This window comes from Anthonomus grandis, chromosome 5 (genome assembly GCF_022605725.1).
Source record: "Anthonomus grandis grandis chromosome 5, icAntGran1.3, whole genome shotgun sequence".
NCBI lineage: Eukaryota > Metazoa > Arthropoda > Insecta > Coleoptera > Curculionidae > Anthonomus > Anthonomus grandis.
Window position 1 is genome coordinate 15,516,590 of NC_065550.1, and position 27,138 is coordinate 15,543,727.

Here is a 27,138-nt window from a genome sequence, read left to right on the forward strand (position 1 = left end):
GAAATAGGTAGGGGAACATCATTTACACGACGAGTCAAATGGCCAGTGTCAGAGGGTAGTTTGGGAATTTTGTGAATAAGAGCAGCTGTTTCTAAGATAAAGAGTGAAAAAAGAGTTAGGATTTTTTCAGAAATGAAGAGGGGTTTGCAAGAATCTCTTAACTTAGCAGAACACAGGTATCTAACTGCTTTTTTTTGAATAACAAAGATAATGTTAAGTAGCCCCTTATTGGTTAAACCCCAAAAAGGCAAGCCATACCGAATATGAGATTCAATAAGTGAAAAGTACACTGAACGTGCAACCACCCCTCCCAGCTCTTGTTTTGCCATTCTTACTGCGAAACATCCAGAAGATAATTTCCCAGCTAAATGTAAAATATGATCTTCAAACCGAAGGCGACCATCAATGGTAATTCCTAGGAACTTGCAGCACTCTTTATTCTGCAAGAGGGAATTTTCGTCAAACATCAGACCCTGAACATCGCACTTAAACCCCATAATAGACGTCTTTCTTACATTAAACACGAGCCTGTTGGAAGCACACCACCCTGATAAAATCTGAAGGTCTTCAAGGATACAAGTCTTAATATAGTCAGAATTTTTATGGCTCCATAGTATGGTGGTATCATCAGCAAACTGAACCACCTTGCCCTGCAGTTTCAATGAACTCAAGTCATCCACATACAGTAAAAATAACAGTGGTCCTAACACTGAACCCTGGGGAACGCCGCATTTTAGGGATCTAGAAGCAGACAAACGCCCAGACACTGAAACCTTCTGAGTACGATTTGATAGATAGGACTCAAGCCATCGCAATGCTACGCCTCTAAAACCATATTTATCGAGCTTAGATAACAGTATTCCATGATCCACACAGTCAAATGCTTTGGATAGATCACAAAACACTGCCGCCGATGACTCTCCAGAATTCAAGGACACATAGACGCTCTCCAAAAAGCTAAAAACAGCATCATGAGTCCCTTTACCGGCTTGAAATCCAAACTGATTTGCAGACCAAATGCCATTATGATGTAAAAAGGACAAAATTCTGCTTTTTGCAAGTTTTTCAACTATCTTAGAGAGGGTAGACAAAATAGAAATGGGACGGAAATTACAAGGCTGATCCAACTCTCCACCCTTATGAAGAGGGATAACCACTGCCTCTTTTAAACATGAAGGAAAAATGCCATTATCTAAAGAATTGTTTATGGCAGAAACTAAAGCATTTAAGGCTGAATCAGGCAAAAAGAGTAACAACCTCGAAGATATCCCATCAGCTCCAGATGATTTATGGTTTTTTAGGCGTTTGATTTCATTTTTTACTTCGGTAAGTTCGACAGGATAAAAGAAAAATGAATGCTCAACCGACACTTGTTGAAGATAGTGTAAGGGATCAATGTTACTACGAATGCCCTTGAGCAAGATATTAGGTATATCACAATAATAGTCGTTTAAAATGTCAGGTCTTAACTCCGGTTCCGATACTTTTCTATGGCAATGTCTAAAATCATTAATAATCGACCAACACTCTCTTTGCCTATTTGATGACATATTTAAGCGATCCCTATAATAATTAGATTTTGCTGCTTTAATTGTCTTTCTGTACAGACTACGGTATTTCTGATGATATACAAGGATATTTTCATTTGTGGTATATTTGCACAATTTAGTTAAAAAACGGAGGTTTTTAGCAGAAATTCTAAGGCCTCTTGTAACCCATGGTTTTCGTTTCTTAGTTTTAAGCCTCATTTTAGGAAAGCACTGATTGATCTTATCACACAGAACTTGAAAAAATAAAGTAAGTGGGTCAGAAGCCGTTTCAAGTGCATTCCAATTTACCGAAGCTGTAGCAGCAGAAAAAGCATTGAAATTTCTCCTGCTGAAAATTCTTCCCATATAATGAGATGAAGATGATACAGTATTATATGGCATTTTAGCAAGAATAGCTTCATGGTCGGAAATACCAGATGGGAGTACTGTGCATAAAACGTCAACAAAATTTGTACAGAAATAGTCAATTGTAGTTGCAGATGAAGAAGTTATTCGTGTGGGAGAAAGAACGTGCATTTTCAAGTCGTAAGAATTTAAAATACTTAAAAGAGAAGTACGTGGCAAGGTTTCATCAGTGTGGTTGATATTAAAGTCACCAGCCAATATAACCTTAGAGTGTAGGGACAACTGGGATAAAATAGAATCAAGTTTGTCCAGAAACATAGCAATATCTCCTGTAGGTGGCCTATAAACACAAAGAATATATAAATTAAAACGCTTACAAAAAGAAAGAGAGAATTCAAAAACATTCTCTAACAGAAGATTATCATACTTATCAATATTACAAAAAATCGTTTCAATTGTTTGCCTAGCCAAGATCATGGTTCCTCCATGTATAGATTGTTGACGACAAAAATTTGATATAGGAAGATAATCAGATATTAAAAAACATTCACTAGGCCTCAACCAGTGCTCAGTCAGAAGTACAATATCAGGAAAATTACATGTGTCCAGCAAAAGATGAAGCTCATCCATCTTGTTTCTTAGGGATTGTATATTAAGAATAAAGATACTTAAGTTTTTCGAAGAGCTAATTTCAATTTTACTAGTAGAATATGAACATGAATGAGATTCAACTTTCGTGGACACGTCTATAAAAAAGAAGAATCCAATTCACGATCAGTAACTAGTTCAGACTCATTAATTTGATGATTCAAAGACAATTTATTCGATGAAATATTTATTTTAAAATATTTGAAAATATGTGCATGTAATAATGATGCCAAGTCTGAACCAAAGTTACTGGCGTGATTAGACTCCAAAATCCCACACAGATTAATATTATTCTCATGAAAAGTACGATAAAGGGCCTTATTACTATTATAGATAACATTATGGTTTAAATAAGTATAAGGGCTTGTCATCACTAAAGTGTTTGTATCAACATGATTTTGAATTAAATTTTTTAAAACATCAGATGAAGAGCAAATTCCATTTAACATTACTATTAAAAAATCTTCTTTCGTAAAATCCTTAACTAAATTTGATGCTGTCCTAATCACCTCACTGCTTGAACTGCCCGGCTTCAGGAAACACTGGACCTTGTAGTAAGCTTCAAACTTTAAACGTAAATGTTTTAGGAACACTCTGCTACAATTTCCACCAACAAAGAGAAGCCGAGGTCGACTATCGTCAGGTGTATTTGGCCTAGTTGGTAGCTGTGTTGGAGAATTAATAACAACAGATTTGGATATCTGTAACTGTTCCTTCAATGCACAAATTTACGAAGAATACTTTTTTACAAGAAAAGGATAATTATAAATTTTTTACTAGGACTTTATTATACAGAGATACAAAAATGTTTTGGTATTTTTAACACATGCAATATACCGCAGGTGGCGCCCTCTGCAAGGAATAGCGAATTTCAATTTCTCGTTCCAGAAAACCCCCTCACACCAAATTTTAATTTAATATCTTATGAAACACTCGACTCGACGATTTTACATTTCTCATTTTGACGCCCTGTATATTGAATACCGCGCGCCCAATTAAAAAATGGCACGAAAGTCGCATTATTTTGGTCCACTTTATATGTGGCCGGCGGATTGGCCTCCTTTTCCCGGACACCCTGTATATAAAAACACAATACTCATTCATGAAAATTAGAACATTGAAACATAGTGAAACATTTAAAAACCCATCCATATTTCGAATTTTGAAACATTTAAGTCATTTAAAAAAATAACATAAATATTTCAGTCATAAAATTACAATTTTTCTATTTATTTATTTTTTCTTTTAAGTTATGATCTTTACTTAGATGTTATTGCATTTAGTTAAAATATTTAGACTTACTATACATTTTTGTTATTCTTACTTCATTTGTCAATGATCGCAAAATATGTTTATAATCTTTTCTGATCGTGGACTACGTAATTTTATAAGATCAAAATTTGAGTCTTTCAGATGTCGATACCAATTAAAATTTGTTAAATAGGGTCCTACATGTTTTATTTGTTGAGTATTAAAAATGTAAAGCTTTTTTGGCGTTGTTAAATAACTCCAAGGCTTTTAAATTTCCCAATTCTTCTACCGTGAAAATAAAAGCAATACGTATTTTTCTTTTACCATTAATTTTTGGGATAATATAGGCACACCGTATACCATTTTTGGATCTTTCTATGTACATTTCTAAGTAGTTATCAATTTAAGGATCCTTGAGAATGGTTAAAAACAGGCAAAACCGGATGAGTAGTGGTGACAAATAATTTGTCATGTTTAAATTTTACCAAGAAATAGCGATGAGGTGTTAAAATGCTGAATTCTACCGAATCTCAAGAGACATTTCTTGAGACTTATTTAAAAGCTTCGTCTACCTTTCTCTATAAGATTCAAGAAAAACTTGTAGGTTATTGAAAGTTATGTTAAAACAAAACAATTCTGTTGAATTCGTATAAAAGATTTGTTTTCTCATATAAAAGATTATTAGGTGTTTATCCAATTCTAGACATCAACATGTACAACGTTACCAAACTTTGAAGGTACATGTCATTCATTGTTTATGCCAAAAATTTCGCTTGGTTGGTAGATATCCTTCACTCCCGTTATGGTTTTTAAAGCTTTTTCTTTTTAAATTTTAATTTGGGTCTTCAAAGTTTTTAACAGAAGTGACAATGTTTTTAATTTTAAAACAATTTCAGCAAAATAATAATTGCTTGCTAATTTTAGGGCAAAGTTTTGTTACACGGTATCTTTGTCTCTTTATATATTATTTTATATATTATTTCCCTCTCATTGGGAGACAAAATTGTTAACGCTCTATTTGTATATGCGCTTTTGTATTTATTCTAGTATTAAGTTAATTTACATCAACATTGCTTTTATTTTTTAATTTTATACATTCTTGTGAAGTTTTATTAGTCATTGTTTACGTCCAAGAGTTATCCTATGCAGGATTTGATTGTTGTAGATTTTTATTAAAAATTCAAAACGAATTAGGTTGACCTGACTTAGCCAGTCTTTTTTATAACGCCAGCCCATTTATACGCCTTTTTAGCTATAGTTAAAAATATTTTCAAGTGAAAGATTGCCTCTGTAGATGTTGAGTTCAAGGTGACAATATTTTTAAACAATTTACTATTTTAAATGCGTTACGAAGATATTATATTTTTAAAGTATTCTTAGTATTGCCAATTTACTTAGCATTTTCATTAAAACAATGATAAATATATGGTTAAAGCCTTTGACCATTGGAGTTTTAATATATAAAGTTATTGTATTTATTGATATAGACTTTCTTAAACGGTATCCCCCGATCGCGTGTCAAATTTAAATAGCACAAACCCTAAAAAATTAGCAAAAATATTTTACCCACCTCTAAAATGGAGTACGCGTAAAATTGGCTACTATGATTGCCTTGAAATGTGACAACAATGTACCACATGTCAAATTAGTGTTTTATAGAGAATATTATATACTATCAGTAACTCTTAAGATATGAAAGACATAACCGTGTATGAACAGATTATGTAAAAAAATATTGGAACTATTTATAGCTAAGGGAATTATTACGTCTGGCTAGGTATTATACATTAAAAGTGTAGAATATGGCAACTGAACCATCGGTTTAAATGAATTTCTAGGATTATTTGCTAATTTTTAGCCATAAGCACTATTAACATGAACTTTTCCTAATGTTTTTTTTTATTTAACTACATGTCCTGAAAAATGTAGGGGAGGCAAATGCAGATATATTTATGAGCTTCAGAAAAAAATGCATTTCTGGAGAAATTTGCATCCACACTGATTTCATGATATTGAATAGTTATAGATTTTATTCTATATCGCATTGCATTTAAATTTGACGATCTAAGACGTCCAAAAGACTGGGGAGTAAGCCTGGGGATTGGGATGACCATTTAAGTACGTTTATGACTTTCTCAGCCAAGCCATATTTTACTATTTTAGACACTTGTTCTGGATCATTATTCTGTTTGACTATTGTATTTCTACTCCACAGTAGGAATTTGTACTTTGCCACAAACTCAGCGCCAACTGGTTTCCAGGTATATGTTAGGATATATATCGTGCTTTCATCACTACACAGAACGGTATTCTATTTTTCGGCATTTTAATAATCTTTCATAAAAGCTGATTTTTAAGGGCAAATTTTTCATAAAGGTTTTATCAAATAAATAGTTTTGTCATAATTGTCACGATATTATGGTACTATTATTACTCCGACATTGAATTTCTGGGAGTTTTTCTGATATCAAGTTTGAATACTTACTTTAGAAACCAGAATATAGTTTCCATTCACTAACAAATTTCTTTTATCAAAAAAGCATAATCGTTTCTTGTGAAGTTCTTCTTTCTAGATAATAGGTGTCGTATCGTGGTTGCGGAATCAGTGGCGTTCTTACATTTTACCAATAGTTAAAGGCCTGCTGGCAGGTTTATTATTAAAAAATAATACGAACCTTATTAAAAATTTAAATAGGAACATATTTCAAGTAGTATGCTTAGAAACTAAAATTATAGCTTGTTCGTTGTTCTTTGTACAAACTAACCCCATTCAAAACAAAATTTATGACTTTGTTCAAAGGCTATGATTGTACTTTGATTTTAGTTCCTCAGTAAAAATTGATATCTTTAAAAAATTAATTCAAAATTTTATAAGAAAAGTCACAGTGTACATTCTTTTATCATTAATGTTAACTAAACTCTGACCTGAGTCGCCTCTGGACTCAATAATTGTTACGTTAATTAATGCTAAATTATTCTCTTATCGATATCCGGTATTTCAATAATTCTCCCTTTTTTATGAAATTCTTCTTAGTCGGTAAAAACTTGGTTAGACCTCGACACTTTTATTTACTTTTAATATAGGCATTATTATTTTCATTATTTTTTTCCGTAAAAAAACTTGTGTCAAAGATACAAATTATCTCATTAAAATAAATTTAATAAAAATAATCTTATTTACATGAAAAAGTTATAAAAGAAACAGAATATTATCCAATTGATTTAGAGTTATTTTAGCATATTTCCTTACTGTGCAAAAAGGCTCTTAGTGTCATAAGATGTGGATATTTAGTATCCACTTTAACAAAAATAATGTAAAAAAGTATATAAGGTACCATAAGCCAATAGCATACATTCTATTTACTTCATTTTTTGGCTGTTATAAAGATGTACACTTTTATTTATTAATATTATACTAAAAGTAATTGTAGAAAAAACTTAGTGAAGTTTTTTCTACAATTGATAGAAGAACTAACTGAAGCAATGCTCGAAAATCCTTAGCTTTCGATATAAAAAGATCTTAAAATGCTAATTTTTGTTTGGATTTCCTTATAGTTTGTTTTATAAATTAGTTTTGCGTCCTTCCTTTTGAAACATGAATTTAATTTAATATTATTATATTCAAATATTAATTTAAATAAAAAAACGTTTACACAATTTTCAACAATAAATCAGTACTTTTATAGATATTTTGGTTATTATAATTCAACATATAAAGCTTTTCAATTTTAACAGATTCGTCATATTATTCAGGATATGTTAGGAAAAATTCTCATATTATTTAAAACCGATGGTTTTATTGCCTTAGCATAAAAAGTACATTTGAAAATCAAATATTATAACATTTGTTAAATGGTATTAATAAAAATTTTAATTATACAAACCCCTTTTTATTTGTAGGTGTAGTTTAACAATAGTGCATATAATTTACTGCCAAGCCGATTATCCTCCCTTCCTTAAGGTTGGTTCACTTCTTTTATTTTCTTTCTCATGGCTATCGGTTCACTATACTAACCTAAATATTCGTAGTTATCGATCACTAATACAATTTTGCTTTCATTCAAACATATACAGGCTTTAACACTAATCACAAAGGGAAAATGCATTGTCTTATACCAATTTACCTACATAATAAGAACACTTTTACCAATGTTTACAATTAGTAATTACAATAGTACTTACCGCTAGACGCTACCAAGTAAGTATTTGGTTGTAAGAATGCTGGCTATACATAGAAAATAAGATAATGTATTTGGTTAATAAGCATGGTTTAGGCTTAAATATGCAATAACTGCATGGGCTTTCTCGATATATAGATCACATTGTTTGTTATTGTTAAATTATCAATATGATTTTATCCAATGAAAATACATGCACCCGATTTGTTTTTTTTTTATTTTCAACTGTTTCTATGTCATTAATATACACCAAAAAAATTATGTAGATTAACGTTTTTTGCTAATTTCAAACTAATTTTAATATGTTGCTTTTACATAGGAAACCCCGGAATGAATAGCCCTGCCTGTATTACTAGAGCATGGACCTGCTGTGTTTAGACGTTAAACACACTGACTTGTGCAATTTGAAGACAGACACAAGAATTTAAATGTTATAAAAACCCGATTTTTTTTAGAAAATATGATGACCTAAAAGAGTAGAATTTGGCAAATTCAGTGTTGGAAACGACAAATAATAGTGATGTGGTAATGACGTTTATATTTAAAAATATTTAGAATATGTTGTCGTTTTAACATATATGAAGTCATAATGTCTATTAGTAAACGATATTTGCTTCTATAGATTTGTTTTAAAACACAATAATGATACAACAAATATATTTTTACCTATTTCTAGCAATTTTAGAATGTGTGTATATTTTTGATATGTATACTATATACTGTATCTATTTACAAAATTAGAAAAATATATTAACTTAAATATGATGACAATTTCTCCATACATACTGTATATCTAGTTTCTTTTATCATGTGGTTTATCGTTTTCTCGTATTTATTTATATCAAATAGTTATAACAAACAACGTTTTTTCCTTTTTAATCTTGTTCTTTTAGTCAATACAGAGAAATATCTTCATTCTCTTTGCACAACATCCCAATCCAGCTACCCCTAAATATTGTAATATCCATGGTTCCCATATGCTACTAATAGCCTTATTTTTATTCTCAAATACGTGTTTGCAAAGTAATTGCAATATTTTCAATATTATCAGAACTGGTTAATTTTCTAATGTAGATTTTAATGTATTTGATTTTTTCCAGACATATTAAATTAAATTTTTTTTTTTTTTAAATTAAAAATTAAAGCATCGAAAAGAACTACGTGTGTAAGAATTATATGTTCGGTGAATAATCGGTTTTCTAAATTAAATATTCCAGTAAAATGTTAGCATTTATTTATTTTGTGTCACTCCAAGAATTATGTTGACGTAATTTGCTGGAGTTAACAACTCGCGTTGCCTACATTTTAAACAAATAAAGAGAACTGTATTCGAATGGAATATTCAGTAAATTGAACGTATCACATATACGTGTATCAAAGAAACACACATGGACTAATTCACAAAACTGTTTCCGTCCTACTTTAAATTGTCTTAATTTATAAAATATTATTTTAATTAAAACATAGTTACTCAAAATTAAGATAACTATATAACCATAGTTTTTAAAATTTCATGGCTGGCAATCATACCATAAACTCCCGTTTATGATAAAACGAAAAAAATATATTTATTAAGGCCCTGTATTTTTATATTTATTTGATTTTAAATATAGACTACATAATAAAAACTAATTTTCAACAAAAATCATTCGTAGGCAATAACCTAAAATAAGAAGTAATTCGCCATGTAAGAAAAAAAAATAAATTAAGGATTTGTTTAGTTAAATATAAATATAAATTCTTTTAATTAATTTTATATGTAAACGCCACCATGCAGCTATTAGAAACGGGCAAACTATGTTAATTAAAATTAACTTAGCACATATCTGGAACATTTCGCTCTACGAATCAGTCCGCTATCCTTCTTGCCTAATTCCATATAGAACCTGAACTTTACTTTTCTTACTTACTTAAATTTTTCTTTAACACCACATTGATGTGCATAGACTTAAGAGTCATAATTATATTTTTAAATTATGTTACTAGGAAGAAATCGATTTCACTTGATTCTGCATCCTGCTCCTTAATATTTTCCTCACTTTTACTTTACCTATTATGGCTTATTTTCATTGGTGCCTTTCGAGAGATTAACGTAGCTCCGGTTTCCCAATTCGCTCCTTTTAATAAAACGGACATAACTAACTCGGAAAAATATCTTTAAAAAGCACCGCGAAACCTGCAAAATTAACGACTGTGCCAACATAATAAATCATTAATAATTTAAATAATTTTTTCTTATTAATCAATAATTAGATACAAAAACAAAAATTTGCCAAATTCTTCTTTCTAATGGTAGGTACAAACGATCTAACTATGTCATAACTAATCAAATCAAAATCAATTTCAAAATTAATATCTAATCCTAATTATGATGAACTATTAGTTCGTTAGTACTTCTATATAATACTATATTTATTGTAGATGCACTCTATAGACTGTATAAACCCAGATATGTATTGTTTCAGAAATTGATCGAAAATATTTACTAAGTTAAGTTAATAATCACAGCTTGGTTGTTCCTCTTTATATAAAGCTTTTTTACTTTACATTCCATTTTAATTTTTACTGTGAGCTCTATAGTTCATGTTATTTATACACATTAAAAAAATCCTCCATAATAAGCAGACCCTGCCTTTAGTTTAGGAACAATGCCATACATATTTTGCAATTCAGTTCCTATAAACATCTAATAATGTAAAAAGTATTTTTCGAATCTCAATTATACATTAGAGATTATTAAAGTAATCAGAGAATAACAAATCACAAAGGAAGTTACTATTTGGCTTTTTTGTATGTAAGCTAAATATTATTTTTTTCTGTCTGTACTAAGGTGTGACTAATCCGCCTTTGCAAAGTATATATAAAATAATTTCCAAATATGTGTACCGTTTACCGTCACAGTATACATTATGGCCTTATTTATAAGATATTATCATAATGTAAAATGTTTAATCAATTGTGACTATAATAACTTCTCTGTGATGCGTTTTTTTCTTCACAATAAAGACCAAGTGTTAACTTTCCCAATTTCCCTGTTTCTAATAGGATCAAACTGCATGTTACAAGAATGTCCTTCAGCCAAAGATCACTGCGTATTCTGTAAAATAGGAATCTTACAAGGAATCATGTATACAAACGTTTGAATTTTCCCTGAATCATCTTTTTAATTAATTATAAAATGGTAGAGCTTTATGCGAAGTTATATTCAACAATTTGATTTATGTATATATTGTGGCTTATATTATGTACATTTTTATTTTAATAAATATACATCCCCATATTATCTGTTTATTATTTATCACTTAAGCCCAAAAGTTGATACTGGATAACAAGTAAAGAAAATATATATAAAATATAACAAAAATGCTTCTTTTTTTTAATCATACGTCGCAATAATGGCAGTATTAAGGTAATGATTCTGGATCCCAGTCATACTTCGTTCTCTTCTTCAAATTGCAAAGCGTATTCATATCTTCGTCAGAAAGAGTAAAATCCAGTTTAATATTGTCCTCCATATGTGATTTAGTTGCGGCCTTTGGAATCACACCCACCCCTTGCTGTACCGACCACTTTAGTATTACCTAAAATAATAGCCATGAGTCAGAATCTGTGGAATCAGCATGAAAACTGTTGCTGTCCTTATTTTCAACATAATAATGGAAAATTGGTTCCTTTCTATGTAAAAAAAGAATTTAAACTCTCTTTAACCTTTTAAGAAGAAGTTTGTTTTTAATTTAGAGATATATTAAAGAGACTGGAAAGAATCTTACAGAAATGGTTTTTATAAATCTGTAAAAAAAAATAGTATCCGAGAAATATTTGGTGTTAATGTTTTAAGTTCAGTCGTTGATTGAATATTTGGGAAGATACGCAACCTTATGGGCTAAAGCGTGACCGCAAATATGCGTGAAAAATAGATGGCGATTCTCTCCAGTATGCGCGAAAATAATTTCGTCCGTCGCTTCTCAATAGTAATCGGCCGATCATCCCTGAGTCGTGTGGGAGAGTTTTTGCACAGGTTCGTGTTTGCCGTATTGCAATTTGGTAGTTGTTAAAAAATTTTCTTGGATATCATAATCACAAATAGATAGATATATGTAAATGTGTTTAGTTTGTGAGACAATGGCTCCTTTAGGCAAAATTAATCAGTGTGCGTATCGTGGGTGCAATAATGTAAGAAAATGTAAAAACAATATTCTCAGTTTTTTCAAATTTTCGATTTTAAAACCAGTGTTGCTTAACCAGTGGATAGAAAATATAGACAATGCGGAAACATATGTTATGGATGAAAATTTATTAAAAAACAAAGTGGTTTGCTAGAAACATTCTGACAAAATATATATTGCAGTAAGTAATAAGCGAAAGAGACTTTTAAAATCAGCTGTACCAATTTCATGGAAAGGTATTATTTTTGATATTTTACTGTATAAATTTACTCTAAATTATAGAACCGGCCTCTAGAAACACAATTTCTTTGCCTGATACCTCATGTAATGCTCAAAGCCTTGAGAGTTTAGATGCAAAAGTTTCATCAATAAATTGGGAAAATGGTAAGTAAAGAATATTATAATATTACTTAAACTTGACACTTTATTTTTTATAGGCAAATTTTTTTAACTGTTGTATTAAAAGTACATGAGTGGGTATACTTTTAATGCTCATTCTCGTGCTCGCATTACTGAAAATATTCCTATTTGTCCTTTTGCATATTTTCAAACCCTTTTACAAGTTGGTGACAAACCTTACCTATTACGACAATAAGTATTATAATATTATTATAACTATAATTATTATTATATATTACTTACATATAGACAGGATAATTCTTTTAATGCACAAATGTAAATGGACGATAGATCTCATCAATTTAGGATAAAAAGTTTGTTTGTTTTTTAGCAAAATTTGGAAATGCCTATTTATTTTAAGAAAGCTTCGCTTTTTAAAAAAAGTTCTACAGCAAACAAATATTTTAAATTTAACAGGCGGCTTAATTTGCTAACTAGAAGATGTTAAAGACGTATCACAAACATTTTTGGGCGGGATAAAGACGCTTTTTATAGGATATTACTTTTTATTTATAGGGTCTATATTTATATCTATAGGTATATATTTATTTATGTAAGATTACTTATAGATAAAGAAAGCAAAACCACAAGAGCATTACCGAAAATTACAGATATCCACATAAATCCAAATACTTGGCAAAATATGAGGGTTAAACTGGCTGCCCAGGTTTTCTCAAATTCATTTGCAGCTGCAATAAAAACATTATTCTACTTGCATGCAATTAACAGTGATACTGCCGAAAATACTGCAAACTTTTTAAACAACATTAACACCATATTTGACTCTTTCAATAGTAGAACTTTATTTGATTCAAATCCTGATAGACGACCCATATCTACTCAACACCCTACGTCGATAAATAACTTAAAATTTGGTCTGAAATATTTTAGCTCAATTGAAGTATATGAAAATAATAAAAAAAGAAATAATATTCACTGCTTAACGGATTTATTTGGACCCTTAATTCAGTCCTTGTTTTATTTGAATATTTAACAAACTCTTTTGATTGCAAATATGTTTTAACTAGGCATCTTAATCAGGATCCTCTAGAAAATTTATTTTCTGTTATAAGAAATAGGTGTGGATACAATGCAAAGCCAAGTGTGCAGCAGTTTCGAATTGCTTTGCAATGCAACATTAATATTAGGTTGCAAAAATCATTAGACAGTGGAAATTGTGAAGATGTCCAAGATTTTTTAAAATTAGACGATAGTCAGACTAGTGAAGAAGTTTTCATTTCAGATATTGAATCCCATAAAAATGTTAATCATTATTATTCCGAAGTTGCATGTACAAGTAGCTCCATTTCTTCTGATCTAAAAATTTCAAATTATTTAAATAAAACAGTAAGTTTGGAAACGTGCTCTAATGTTTATGTATCTGGATATTTCGCAAGAATGTTAATAGAGAAAACAAAGTGTGAAAACAATTGTGAATATTTTTTGAAAAAAGACGAATCAGAAATAAGTGATAAGAAAGAAATATTTGTAATTAATAAAAGCTTTGCTAAATCAAATAATGTATCTTCTCTAATAAACCCATCAGAGGATTTTTCAAATTTATGTCAAAATACAATAAAATCCTTTAATGAACTTTATCATACTCTAAAAGTAAATAATAATATATGCAAGTCAATTAATAAAATATTACTATAGATAAAATAAATATAAATAAACCAAACCTATGTCCACAGCATATTGATAAATTTTTGCATTTATTAATTAAGACTTTGATTTATAACAACCTAAAATGGGAATCTCAAAATCTTATTAGAAAATCTTAAAAAAAATCTAATTATAAACCTCACAGAAAATGATCTATTTTATCTACAAAAATCAATCCGAACTCTTAAAGATATTGTCTCTTCATGTCTATGAGAGCCATTTTCTCTTTTTCTTTTTTTTACTTTAAGAAAATTTTAAATCAATATATTATGTTTATGGTCTTTAGTGTTTTAAGTATTTTCAATAATTGTTTTCATGATGAAATTCATTTATGAAAAAGATAAAAATAAAGCTTAAAAAGCCTTTAAAGTTATTGAGAAACTTGTTATAGTACGAATGGTAGCTTTCCTAATTAAAAAAAATAACATATTAAATGAATGTCGAGTGATGTTTTCATTCCTGGAGAGATTATATTTGAGCTTGAAGAAGGTCACTTTGCTACAGCGGTATTCTGCGACTTCTCTAAAGACTTTGACTGTGTCAACCATGGAATACTGCTCGGTAAGCTTTCTAGATATGGGTTTAGGGGAGTTGCTCTAGAATGGTTAAAATTTTGTTTTGTTAGACAGAAAAAAGTTTGTTTGGCCAAATGGCAGTTTGTCTGAACTTTGTGTAGTAAGCAGGGTTCGTTTCTCGGTCCTATTTTGTGCCTAATTTATATCATAGAAGTACTATTTCAACAAGTAGGTACCATGTATTTATGAATAAAGTATGTTTTGAATTTTTTGAAATTCGAAATTGTATTTAAAAGAGAGAGAGGTATATAATATTTAATAGGGATGATTCTAACTACTCACTAGAAATTACCTCGTTGAAAAAGTAATTAAAAGGGTTATTCAAATCTGCAAGTGGCCAACATGGCGTCGACAAGAAGAAACAGTTGATTATGACTCTCTAAAGAAGGAACGTCGTATTTAAAAGTTAAAGATGTTAACTTGTAAATGAGAGAAAGTGTTTACAACAATGTATAAATGATTTTATTTTATATTTTCAAATAACGCCAGAAAAAAATAAAAAACCATTTTGCCAAATTTTACCTTTTTCCTGAATATTAGGAAGTATTTGGCATTTTTCCAATTTTTAGATTGCATTTATTCAATCATTGCATTTATATTGCGCAACTTTCGCCTAATTAAACCATTAACACTGCTCATCCTTATTTTGGACATCCTGTATAATCGCGATGAGACCCTTCATACTGTTAAACAAAATATTTGTTTTTTTTTTCTTATTTACTTTTTCTAGCTTTAAGAATTAGTAATTAATTGTTTGCCTGTATTGCAAATTAAAATGTGGCCTATTTTCTATATTTTATAGTGTTTTTACACCCTTATTCAAAACCTTTTAAATTTTGCGATTTTATTTTTATATTAATTTCAGTTAAAGGTATCTATTTTTGAATATTTTTGTCCAAAAAAGTGTACTTCACAGATTTCACTACCCTTTTTTAAAAGTTAAACCTAAGTTTTTGAGATATTGGCTGGTTTCACAAACCCGTATTGTCAAAAATCACATTACGGGCTACTTTTTGCAAAAAATGATTGACTCTAAAAAACTATAGTACCGTATATAGATATTAAATCTTTAATTATTTAATTTACTCTTTATATTTACGTGAAAACTACCTATATCATCACCTTTATTTAATATTTTTGTTAATTTTCTAATTAATAAATAAAAGCTTATTGAATTTTTGTTTTGTTTTTATTTATTTATTTATTTTTATCTCAAAAAAGTATTTTGGTAAGTAATTTATTATTTGTTAATAAAATTTAAGTTGTAAGAGATAGCACCTTCTAATACATTACTTGACCACCACATTTATCTAGTTATTTATGCAAGATCACAGCGCATATCGGCAATAACAAAATAAATAAAAGCGCTGTTATCAGAGAAAAACAAAACACCAAAAGGTGGTTTGTTTTTCTCTGCTGTTATCATCATCGCCCTTGTCTTAAAAAAATAACAAAACGGCCGGGCGCCCAAAGATTCCCGCGTCGTTAAACTGCAAATGGTCAATATAGCGCCGACAAAGAAAAACAAAGTTGATGATGGCTCTTTAAAGACAGAACGTCGTATTTTAAATTTAAAGGTGTCATCGTATAGGCGAGAAAAAGTGGTCACAATAATTTATTCATTTAATAAATACTTTTGTCATATATTTTGAAATAACGCCAGAAAAAAAATAAAATAATTTTGCCAAATTTCAGTTTTTTGCAAAATTTAGGAAGTATTTAGATTTTATTATGAAAGGACACTATATTGCTCAACTTTCCTGTAATTATACCACCTCTATTGACGTCCTGTATAACCGTGATGCGGGGTCTTTAAACAAAATGTTTTTTTTTTGTTACTAGGTATCTTTTTATAGTTTTAAGTATAGTTGTAACAACTGGTAATTGAGAATTTTCCTGTGTCGCTTAAAACTTAAAATGTGGCCTATTTTCTATTTCTATTAACATCCTCACTCACAACCCCTTACTTTACAGATCTCACTACGCTGCACAATTTTTCAGATATTGAATCACATGACAAAATGGGTTACTTTTTACAAAAAATTATTGATCAAGAAGTTATATTACCATCGGTATTAAGTCTTATGAATTATTTCAATTATTCTTTATAATATTTACGTGAAACCTACTTATATCTTAAAATTTGTTCCATATATTTTTTGTATATTAGTTTTTAATTAATTAAGTGCAACGGGCTTTTTATTTAAAAATTTGACCCTCTTGAACACAAAATGGAGGAAACATAATGTTTGTTGGAATTATAACTTGTATTAAACTTTGTTGGTAATTTTGTAAATAGCTTTTTATATATATTTTTGTATTAATTTTTGTCTCAAAAACATATTTTGGTAAGTAATTATTTGTTTATAAAATTTAACTTTTAAGAAATGTCAATATGCCTCCGCCCTTAAGTATATCACTTATCACTTGACCACCACATAAATGACACCGTGTTGTATGTTCAAAAAAAATAATAAAAACATAGTTGGCAGCATCATCCCATATCTTAAAAAAATATCCAACACGGCCGCGTAACCGGAGATTCCAGCGTCGTTGAAAACCTGACTCAAAGAAGCCAAAAGCCAAATCCACGCAGCTAAAATAAATCGTTCCTAGATTTGACGCTTCGCGGCAGCACCTCACGGTGCACGAAACTGAACGGCAATCCGATAGTCGACCGGGTACACTTTTTAACACAGGATTGCGTATCTTCCCAAATATTCAATTAACGGTTCAGTGTTACGAAGAGCTAAACCTGCATTGCTGACCTTTCATATCGTATGTGGGAAAACTATAATCAGGAAAAATCTGAAAATTTGACAGTATACGAAAGTCGATGGGACAATACGGCTAAAATATTTCCAAGATACCGGCACTTCCGGTATAACCGGCAATATACAATTAATAAATTTTTTAATTCTACATCAGAATCTAAATACTTTTTGTGAATAATGCCATCAAAGCCTCACAATGTATGACATATTTAAGTTCTTATGTGAAAAATGACGTTTAAAGACCCTACAATAATTATCAATTTTTCCTATAAGGAAACTGTAATCATTATATTCTGGTCCGGAGTGTCTTTAGAGAACACCGGAAAAAACTTTTCAACAACAAATTTTCGGAATAGGTAACTTTATACAAAGTTACACTCATTTTTAATGTTAATATAATTAAATTATAGAAATATGGGGTTTCTATGTCGCTATGTCGACGTACTGTTGTTGAACCTCGTGAACCTGCCATCCATGTAGTGCTTTTCCTATCCAAGCTTGCATTTTTTCTTACTCAGTGCTATGTCCATTTTAGTCCATCCTATAATACCAAAAGAGTAAGTTAGTGAACTGACTCCATATGTATTAATATCTTTAAATAAGTTTCTGCAATCAGGACTTGTTCAAGAGTCGCATTCATACTCCTTAGTACTCAGCTCATTCGTTACAGTTTTATGGTCTATTCTTTGCGTCTGCTTCATTCCTAGATAGGATTCTTCGTCCATTAGTTATCTGACAGTTTTCTGTCTGAAAGTCGCCTGGTTGTAGTTTACCCTTAATAATGTTTATAGTTCGGCACTTATCCAGTCCATAGGTCACTCCTATATCCTCAAAGAATTTTTCCACTATTTTAGGCATCTGTTCTAGTTGACTTCGTGTTGCCGCAAGAATTTTTAAATACGTTCTGTAATGCAAGATGTAATTAGCTTATAGAGTGTGGATAAGCAATCGGCCAATAGCCTATTGCTTATCCATATCCTTTATCTTGAGTGTTTTGGCAGCCCTTGGACTAAAGGTAAGTGGTACCTTCTATTAAAAAATTGGGCAAATTCTGATTCATAAGCACGTCGTTTAGGTTGGTCAGTTGTTGATGTGTTGACCACAATTTCTTAATCCAGTAATTTTGGATGTGGTCTTCCAGCAGACTGGCTTTCCAGTTATGTAGCTTTTTTATGACGTTAGTCACTTCGTCAACTAAAAATGGTAAAAATGCCAATGGTAAAAATGCTCGTTCATTTTGAGTTTTTTTTAATCATACTTCTCTATACCTATCTTTAGCGGTTTGTGAAAAAAATTGCATGTTTTTTTGCTAAAAATTTATCCTATGATTATATATTATATCTCAAAAACCAGTTAAAATATAATTTTGAAAATTTCTACACGTATTCCTAACGTAATTAAATTAGGCGCCTATATTAGCATTTTTCAAAAATTGTACTGACTTAGAGGAAATTTTTTTTCGACACGGAATGGCTGGATGAACAGCCATTCCGTGTCGAGGTTGCATTTACTAGGTGTTGTTAATTGAATGCCCCAGAACTCCTCGATGATTTCTTTAGTGGTGTAAATACTAATGACAGTTGTTTTGGAGTACAGTTTTCTGGCTCCTGCTGTGTATGTTGTTGAGTCTGAGGCATCATTTCCTTTACTCTTTCTTGTAATTTCTGTGGTTCTGATACCTCTGATGTATTCATTTAGCCGGTCCATGTCTTTCCTAATATCTTAAATATTTTTTCTCATGGCGGTGTCGGTCTTTCGTTACGTGTAATACTTTGCTGGTTATTTATTATTTTTAATCCCAAGGTTTTTAATAACAGCGGTAGCCGCACAGTAGATTACGAGTATTAGATAAAGCTGTTCAAGTGTCGTAACTATAAGAATACAATCAGGTATAATTAAGTTAGAATAACCAATTAGCGAGAATAGTTAACTCTAGGAAGAGCTGGTCTTGTTGAGGGGTTTGTGTCTCTTCTAAATTCTATTCTAAGTTTAGCACGCACGTCATCATGTTCCTTGTTCTGGTCTTCATTTAGAGATTCTTGATATATTATCAGTTCTGTATATATCAGTAATGGTGCCTGAACTGGCAAAAAAAATTTCCTCTAAGTCAGTACAATTTTTGAAAAATGCTAATATAGGCGCCTAATTTAATTACGTTAGGAATACGTGTAGAAATTTTCAGAATTATATTTTAACTGGTTTTTGAGATATAATATATAATCATAGGATAAATTTTTAGCAAAAAAACATGCAATTTTTTTTCACAAACCGCTAAAGATAGGTATAGAGAAGTATGATTAAAAAAGACTCAAAATGAAGCGGGGTATCAAAATCCCTAAAAATATATAGGGAGATCTATTTGAAAAACCAAAGGTGTGGCCAGTTTTCTACATAAGCGGCAACACTGCAGTACTGAAAATATTTTAGACCGATAGAGCATTGTGGAGTGGAGATTCATTCTTTAAAATAAATTTTAGCGATACTTTTGCTCTAGAAACAGAAGACCAGAGCAAATTGCAGAGATCATTCGGATTTGAATATGTAATCTGTTTTTAAAAGTAATTTATCGGATATATGATTTTTGCAAAACAATATTCAATCCATGAATTTTAAATTTCATTTGGTGTATTTTGCAAACACATACACTGTAATGACATATCAATATCAATGTTCACCTACGCAATATTTCAACAAAAATGTCTCATGAATTTTTCTCAAACTAGTAGCAGCATTTTTTAACACTATCCTTTTTTCCAATAATCATAATGGAAAAGCAGTCTTTCTTTTCAGGCATCACATCTATTTTATAAACTTGTAGAACCTTTGCAATGGAATTTTATAAAGAGCTAACAATAGTGGTATCATCTTATATAGTGGCGCATCTTAAATCCAGTTTAAGCCATCTAAATGAAAGCAATTGCAAAAATTAGTAATTGACGTATAACAATTTACAAATGTTTGCAATCATCGTCACTGTGGTTAATAAAACTGTATTTTTTCTTTGTGTCGACTTATTTTGATAAAGCGACTTTAATCGCTGCTTCTGATTTTTTTTGTCGCTATTGAATTCACTTTTACGTATGAGAAATTCCTCTAAAATACGAAATCAAAACGCTTATTGTCCATATTATTATATTTGAAAATGTTAGTTTTTCTTTCAAAATTGGTTTTGATTGTTTTTTCGTCAGATTCACTAACAAAGCCATTCTTGGCATTTTTTCTACACATATCGCATAAGCATTGTTGAACCAGATTAAGAAAAGCTTCCGCTTTTCAGTAACTCTTGAAATTCTTTAATAAGCTTTGTTATGATCTGTGATTATCTTTATTTAATGGATTACAACATGCTTCAGAAGAATACATTAATGCCTGCCTACATTAATGGAAAATACGTTACATTAGAGCTGTAACAGAAAGCAGAAATACGAAAAAACACACTTGTGCGATATAGTTTTTTAAATGCTAGAGAGAAGCCGCTGAAAAGCAATTTTTCATTATCACAATGAAAATGAGAATCAAAATTTCTTATACTGATTTCATTATTTCTGACTCTAATAACAAACTAAAAGTCAAAATAATAATAGTGCTCTTACTTGTGCACGGGTCTTTCCAATACGCTCAGCAATTTTTGCAACGTGTGGATCATTCAGTAAGGTTTTGCTACCAGATCCTAGAGGCATGTAGGCTTGTACCAAAATGCCATGCTTTTTACAAAACTCTAGTACCTCATATGGATGGTAATAAGGATGCCACTCGATCTGTAAAAAGCAGATTTACTTTAAATTAGGAAATAATAAAACCAATAATATTTTATTGTCAATATAAACATTGAGCCAAACTATAATATGTAATATGTAAGTCCGAAGTTTTCGTATTTCTAGTTGACGTTTATTAAATAGATTTTTACCCTCATATGCTAGTTCCGAGCAGATGATTAGTAACCTTAGCACATCATTTTGACGTTGATTATGCCATTTATGTTTTGTTTTAAACTAAGGACACTGTTTATAAAATTAAAAGACAAGTATACCATGTTCTGAAAACAACCAATGACATGACTCATGAACTTTTTTTGTGTCATAAATACAAGTTATAAAGATTTTTTTCATAAGTATTACAGAAATAAATACCATATGAAATAAATCTAAAGAAGGTACGTACATTTAAAAATTAAAAAGTTTATAGGTCACTTGCTATAATAACTCAAGGAATATAATTTTGAAACAAACTTTTGCTAAATAATTCACAAATTTGAGAGAAAAGTCCATTATTAGGCGTAAATGTAAAATTAAAAACTCATACTGAACACTATATGTGGTAAGTGGGGCCGGATGTAGGAAACTGAGGAAAGGTGAGGGAATAATATGATGTAGGTAATGCAACAAAAGAAGTTAAAGACATCTGGGTCTAAGTTGCAAGAAGTGACTGAAACACAAAAATAGGTCGTTATTGGACCAATGATTTATTCTATTTTCAAAATAAATCCACTTTGTATGTGACCATTATAATAATTTTAAAATTATGCGTTGCGCATTTACAATGGATGGTAGGAATATTTTCTAGTAGCGACGAAAGCGCATATTTTTATCAAGTCCGCAGGCTCTTTCAATACCAGGGATTTCTATTCCGCTTTCGTACATTGACAAAAGGAAAAAAATTCTTAATGCAATAACATCATTCCATTCTGATTTGTCGCAAAGTCAGGAAAATATGTCCTAGTGTAAAGTTTTACTTGATATCCTAAATTTTTCTAAGAAATGTGTATTAAGACACTAATTAAAATTATCATTGCATTAACTGAAATTTCACTCAATGGGTTTTCCAACATTTTCTAAGACCAAATCTAGATTACCAGATTAAGGAGATCATATAAAAGACAAATTTTACTTATTTGCAAAACAAAATAGAAATATCATAATACTTCTAAATGAATAAATGATCAAATTAACAATAGAAACAAACCTACTAAACCTATCTATAAACAACGAAATCTCTGTTACTAGTTTCAGAAATGTTTTTAATTTTGTTACCAAAACTAATGGATTCACACATTAATGCAAATCAGACTGACTTCCTTCTAACATATATCCTCTTCTTACTTGATTAACAGCTGGTAATACACCCTCAGGACTATTAAGTATTTCCTCTAAATGCCTAACTGTATAGTTAGACACTCCAATGTTTCTTACTAGTCCATCATTTTTAGCTTTAACCATCTGCCTCCAGCTTTCAGCTCTGAGTTTTGCAGCTGACCCAGGCCAGTGTATCAGATAAAGGTCCAAGTATTCACAGTCCAGTTTACTTAGTGACTCTTCTATGGCAGCATAGGCTATTTTACCATGGTCGCTTGGCACTAAATGAATAATTAATATTCTTTAATGTTGCATTAATTAAATTGGCAGGCTTACATAGTTTGGTGGTAATAAAAATGTCACGTCTTGTTAGTTTATGTTTTGGTAATAGTTCTTTTAAGGCCCTTCCTATTTCTGTTTCATTGCCATACATTTTTGCGGTATCTGTAAAAAAAAATATGTTATTTACTAATATACCACTGCTATGCCTGGCTTTCATTTCAAAACGAAATCATGTCTTTGGATGATTTGATAAAAATCTATCCCTATATATAGCAATATTAAACACACAACTGTTCTACAGATAAAGAGACCGCAATTATAATCCTTATAATCCTTCATCTCAACTGTGATCTTTAGTGAATTAAAGGTACTTAGTTTTTGAATAATTTTAATGGTAATTTTGTCATTAAGGCATTTAAAGGTATACTTTTGTGTGGTAAAAAATTCATAGATCAAATCAAAAATTTTGTCGTTTAAGTAAGTGTCGTTTAAGTAAAATTTGCCTTTACCTCATCCTGCATTATATTCTGAAAAAAAGATCAGTATACAAAATAATTATAGAAAATTAAAAAGCGCATTATACATATTTTGAAAAGGCAAAAATAATTACTAATTTTCCGGAATAAATTTATGAATGAGCAAGGTTCTAATGTTGCAGATAGATAAAATAGTTCTATTAAATAATTTTCTTTGTAACCTAAAAATAGGTTTCCCATAGGCTACATAACAGAAATGATTTTACTAAAATAAAAGAAATATAAAAAAGTGAAAAACTAATCGGTTTAAATATGACAGAATTTATTTCCCCCACCCTTATTATTGAGCCAATGAAAATTTAACTTTAACCAAATCTATACAAGATTTACTTAGCTCTCCAATGTCGTTATCAACCTCACATCTTAATTTAGCAATTTTGGTCAAATTTTAATTTTAATTAGTTTTTTATTTTAAAAGTTGCTCCCTTTTGCAGACACTTTGCAAAGTGAAAATATTTTTGGACGATTCCTCATTGCCAGTTTTGTTATGATCTTTTTTCCTTAACTGAGTTTTTGGCTAAAGTCAAGGGTTCTTGAGATAAAGACAGTATACACCCTTAAACTGAACACCCTGTATATTATTAATGTCATAATTATCGATGAAAAATATGAAGAAAATTGAAATAAATGTTTAAAAGAAACAGAAAAAAAACTTGACTTGTAAGATTTGCAAGTTTATTTTTAATGAAAAAAATCACGGAATTTTAGCACCAGATGTATATAATATAATCCTCTATAATCCAATCAACTGATTGAAAAATGGCAGTTTTTAAGGTGAGGTGGCATTAAATTTATTATTTCAGGGATAATAAAAGTAACATGTCTTTGAGTTGAGAAGTATAGTGTTACTGGTAACACCAGCTACTAGTAAGATTTTTGCATTAAAACTGAGGCAAAGTTAGAATGCCATTTGAAAATTTAAAAAAAAATCCACATATTACATAATAATAACAATAATAAATCATCTTTTATTAATCATGCATATACATTACATAGATATAAATCTGTTTACATAAGTATATACATAAAGGTTAAAGAATACAAATGGCAAAGTTTAGCCTTAGGCTACTCTTACATTTAACCATTAATATTCTAAATCAAAGAGAAACTGAAAAGTTTACATAATTCATAATGACAGAAGTATTCTACTAAATATTTTGCAAATTAAGCAAAGAAGTTTTAAACTCAGACATACAAACTTTTGAACTGATATTTCTAAAAAAAGAAAAGTGGTCCAATTATAGACCCTTGTGGTACACCAGATATTACTGTCTCAGCAGAACAAAAATTGCTACCAATATGTACATGCTGTTGTCTAGGTCTGTCAGGTAGTACCTGAAAAAGGCAGAAGTTCTATCAAAACCCAGATATTTTAGTTTAGCACACAGTAAAGAACTGCAATATCTTTGTCTAATGCCCTTATTATGTCGTCAGTTAAATTCAAAAGAGCAGCAGTAGTACACCAAATTTAAAGCCTGACTGAAGAACTGGAAGTAAATTATTAAGATTTAGATAATTTAATACTTGTGTGTGCACAGTTCTTTCGAGAATTTTAAATAGGACAAGCAAGAAGCTTATATGACGAAGTTCATTCAGAGCAGTTATTTTTCTAGCCTTTGGAACAATAGGAATTATGGACCTTTTCCACTCCTCCGGAAAATACCCAGCTTCAAGGTAAGAATTAACTATATGCATCAAATGAGGTAGAATAGCAGGAAGGCTAAGTTTTATCAAAGTGTCAAATGTCTAGAAGCATTAGATTTAATGGAATAAATATTTTTTTGTACTGTCATATCCAAAAAAAAAAGTTTTGTGTTCAAGTCTGTTTTGATTAATTTTGACTTTTTACTCTTAATTTGACTTTTAATAATGCCCATGTAACATTTCTTCAACAAATGATATGGTTCTTAGATTATACAATTGAATGCTTTATTACTATCTTAATTTGATGATTTCAGTTTCTTACCAAATAATCTGTAGCCAACTGAGAGTGCATTATCTAAAACTTCTTTTGTTTGTTTAAAACCATCAACCATATAGGTTCCAACTGAAAAAAATTATAAATATTGGTGTTCAGTTATTTATCAATTTGTTCCAAAATGCACCTGGGTGACAATTTAAAAAACTGGTATATATTAAGAATGAAAAAATTAATAAAAGAACACTGAAACCAGTTTCTTTAAAAGGAAGAGGCAAAAAAAAAACAAGGATATTATCTCACCTTGGATAGGATGCAATACACCTCTAAAACCTTAAATAGGGCAAGAAGTCGAGTGGTACATCACCTTGAAAACAAGTGGGTTCTTGCCACTCCAAGTAATAAAAGTTTTGCATATTAACACACCCATTTAACTAAAAGGTACCACTCATTACTACAGCAAATATTTCGAACTAGTCCAGGTTTGGCTGTAATTCTATTTGTTATTATTTCACAAAACTGGATCCTTCTATCCAGGGTCATTGTCACCAAGTTCTTGCAGCATTGTAGTTTATAGTGATAAACTTGTAAATTTTTTCTTTCTTATTGATTTACAAGCTAATCCAAAGGCTGCACCTGTTTAACAAGTTGATAAAGTTTAATTCATTGCAAATTGATCCAGAATTTCAATTTTTACTGTTTGATCAACTAATCTCGTGTTGTCTCAGTTGATTTTTCTTTCTATTCATGACAGAATCAGTTGGCTTCAAATTTGGCTACTAAAATGCCAATATTTATAAATCATGCTTTTTTTTTAAAATCCATAGCCAATAAGCCAATACAAAATACGGTTTGATATGTTTAGAATTTTTAAGGGACATGCTAGCATATCAGTAGTCATCATTTTGAACATTTAATTAAATAATATTAGGAAAAGTAAAAAATGTGTTTTAATTTATTGTTTTTCTTGATAAACAGAGAAGATTTTTCTGAAATGTGCCTTTCTATGGTACATATTTCTAAGGAAACCATTTTCTAAGATCCTTAAGATGATGTATCACTCCACCCCCTTTTTGTTTAAGATTTAAGGGGTTATCTCACCTTGTCCAAGGGGCTGCAGATAAGGATTAAATAATATGTTTGTTTTTGCTCCCCCGTTCGATGTATAGGAACTGTTTTAAGCATTTTTTTATTCAGTTTTAAATTGTCATCCTGTATATATATATATATTATACTTAATTTTATACCTACATCCTATTAGAGGAATAAGATCGCCGCTATGCATTTTAAAACTCATTTTTTATTGTTTTATAGTTCAATTAATTATAAAACTTGTAATAACAATAATGTGTGTGAAAGCTAGCGTCCGGTCGATATCCAGCGACTAAATTAAGAACGCAGCATATGTCGGTTGCCAAGAACCAATTATAGTCCGCGCTCGCTGTTATTTAATCAAATAATGCCCGTATCTCCTGAAATTCCCAAGGTATTTTAATATTTTTCCAGTTTTATTCTAATATTAACAATGAATACCTAAATCGAGCTACGATTGTCCCAAATTTCTACAGACTAAGGTTTCGTTGCGAAAATTAATAAAAAAATCAAATGTTAAAGAAATGAAAGGGTCTCAACTCCCAGAATTCCGAAAGAATTTGGATAAAACTTTTTTATGTAATTAATAATAAATATAACAAACGATTTCAGATGGTTGCAAATCTCTACAAGCGAAAGTTTAACTTTATTTTAGAAGTTTAAAATCAGATGTAATCCGTAAATATG

At 30.2% G+C, this 27,138-nt stretch overlaps 2 protein-coding genes across 6 annotated transcripts in view; one reads left to right on the forward strand and one right to left on the reverse strand.

Moving 5' to 3' along the window:
- LOC126736854 (PH and SEC7 domain-containing protein) overlaps nt 1-11,253 on the forward strand; it is a 286,453-nt gene extending 275,200 nt beyond the window's left edge. For 4 of the 5 annotated variants that reach the window (XM_050441456.1, XM_050441458.1, XM_050441459.1 and 1 more), the window contains 2 exons: nt 7,695-7,755; nt 8,292-11,253. In XM_050441456.1, the coding sequence (XP_050297413.1) occupies nt 7,695-7,755; nt 8,292-8,306 (76 nt within the window). In that variant the 3' untranslated portion in view covers nt 8,307-11,253. The remainder of the gene's footprint in view (nt 1-7,694; nt 7,756-8,291) is intronic. The other variant, XM_050441460.1, reaches the window with a different exon arrangement.
- LOC126736866 (glyoxal reductase-like) lies at nt 11,247-26,747 on the reverse strand. Its single transcript, XM_050441478.1, has 6 exons — nt 26,611-26,747; nt 25,408-25,488; nt 22,960-23,067; nt 22,651-22,904; nt 21,145-21,309; nt 11,247-11,553 (listed from the first exon to the last, which is right to left on the reverse strand). The coding sequence occupies exons 1-6, from the start codon at nt 26,654-26,656 to the stop codon at nt 11,377-11,379; spliced, it is 831 nt and encodes a 276-aa protein (XP_050297435.1). The 5' UTR covers nt 26,657-26,747; the 3' UTR covers nt 11,247-11,376.
- Nucleotides 26,748-27,138: the final 391 nt, after the last annotated feature.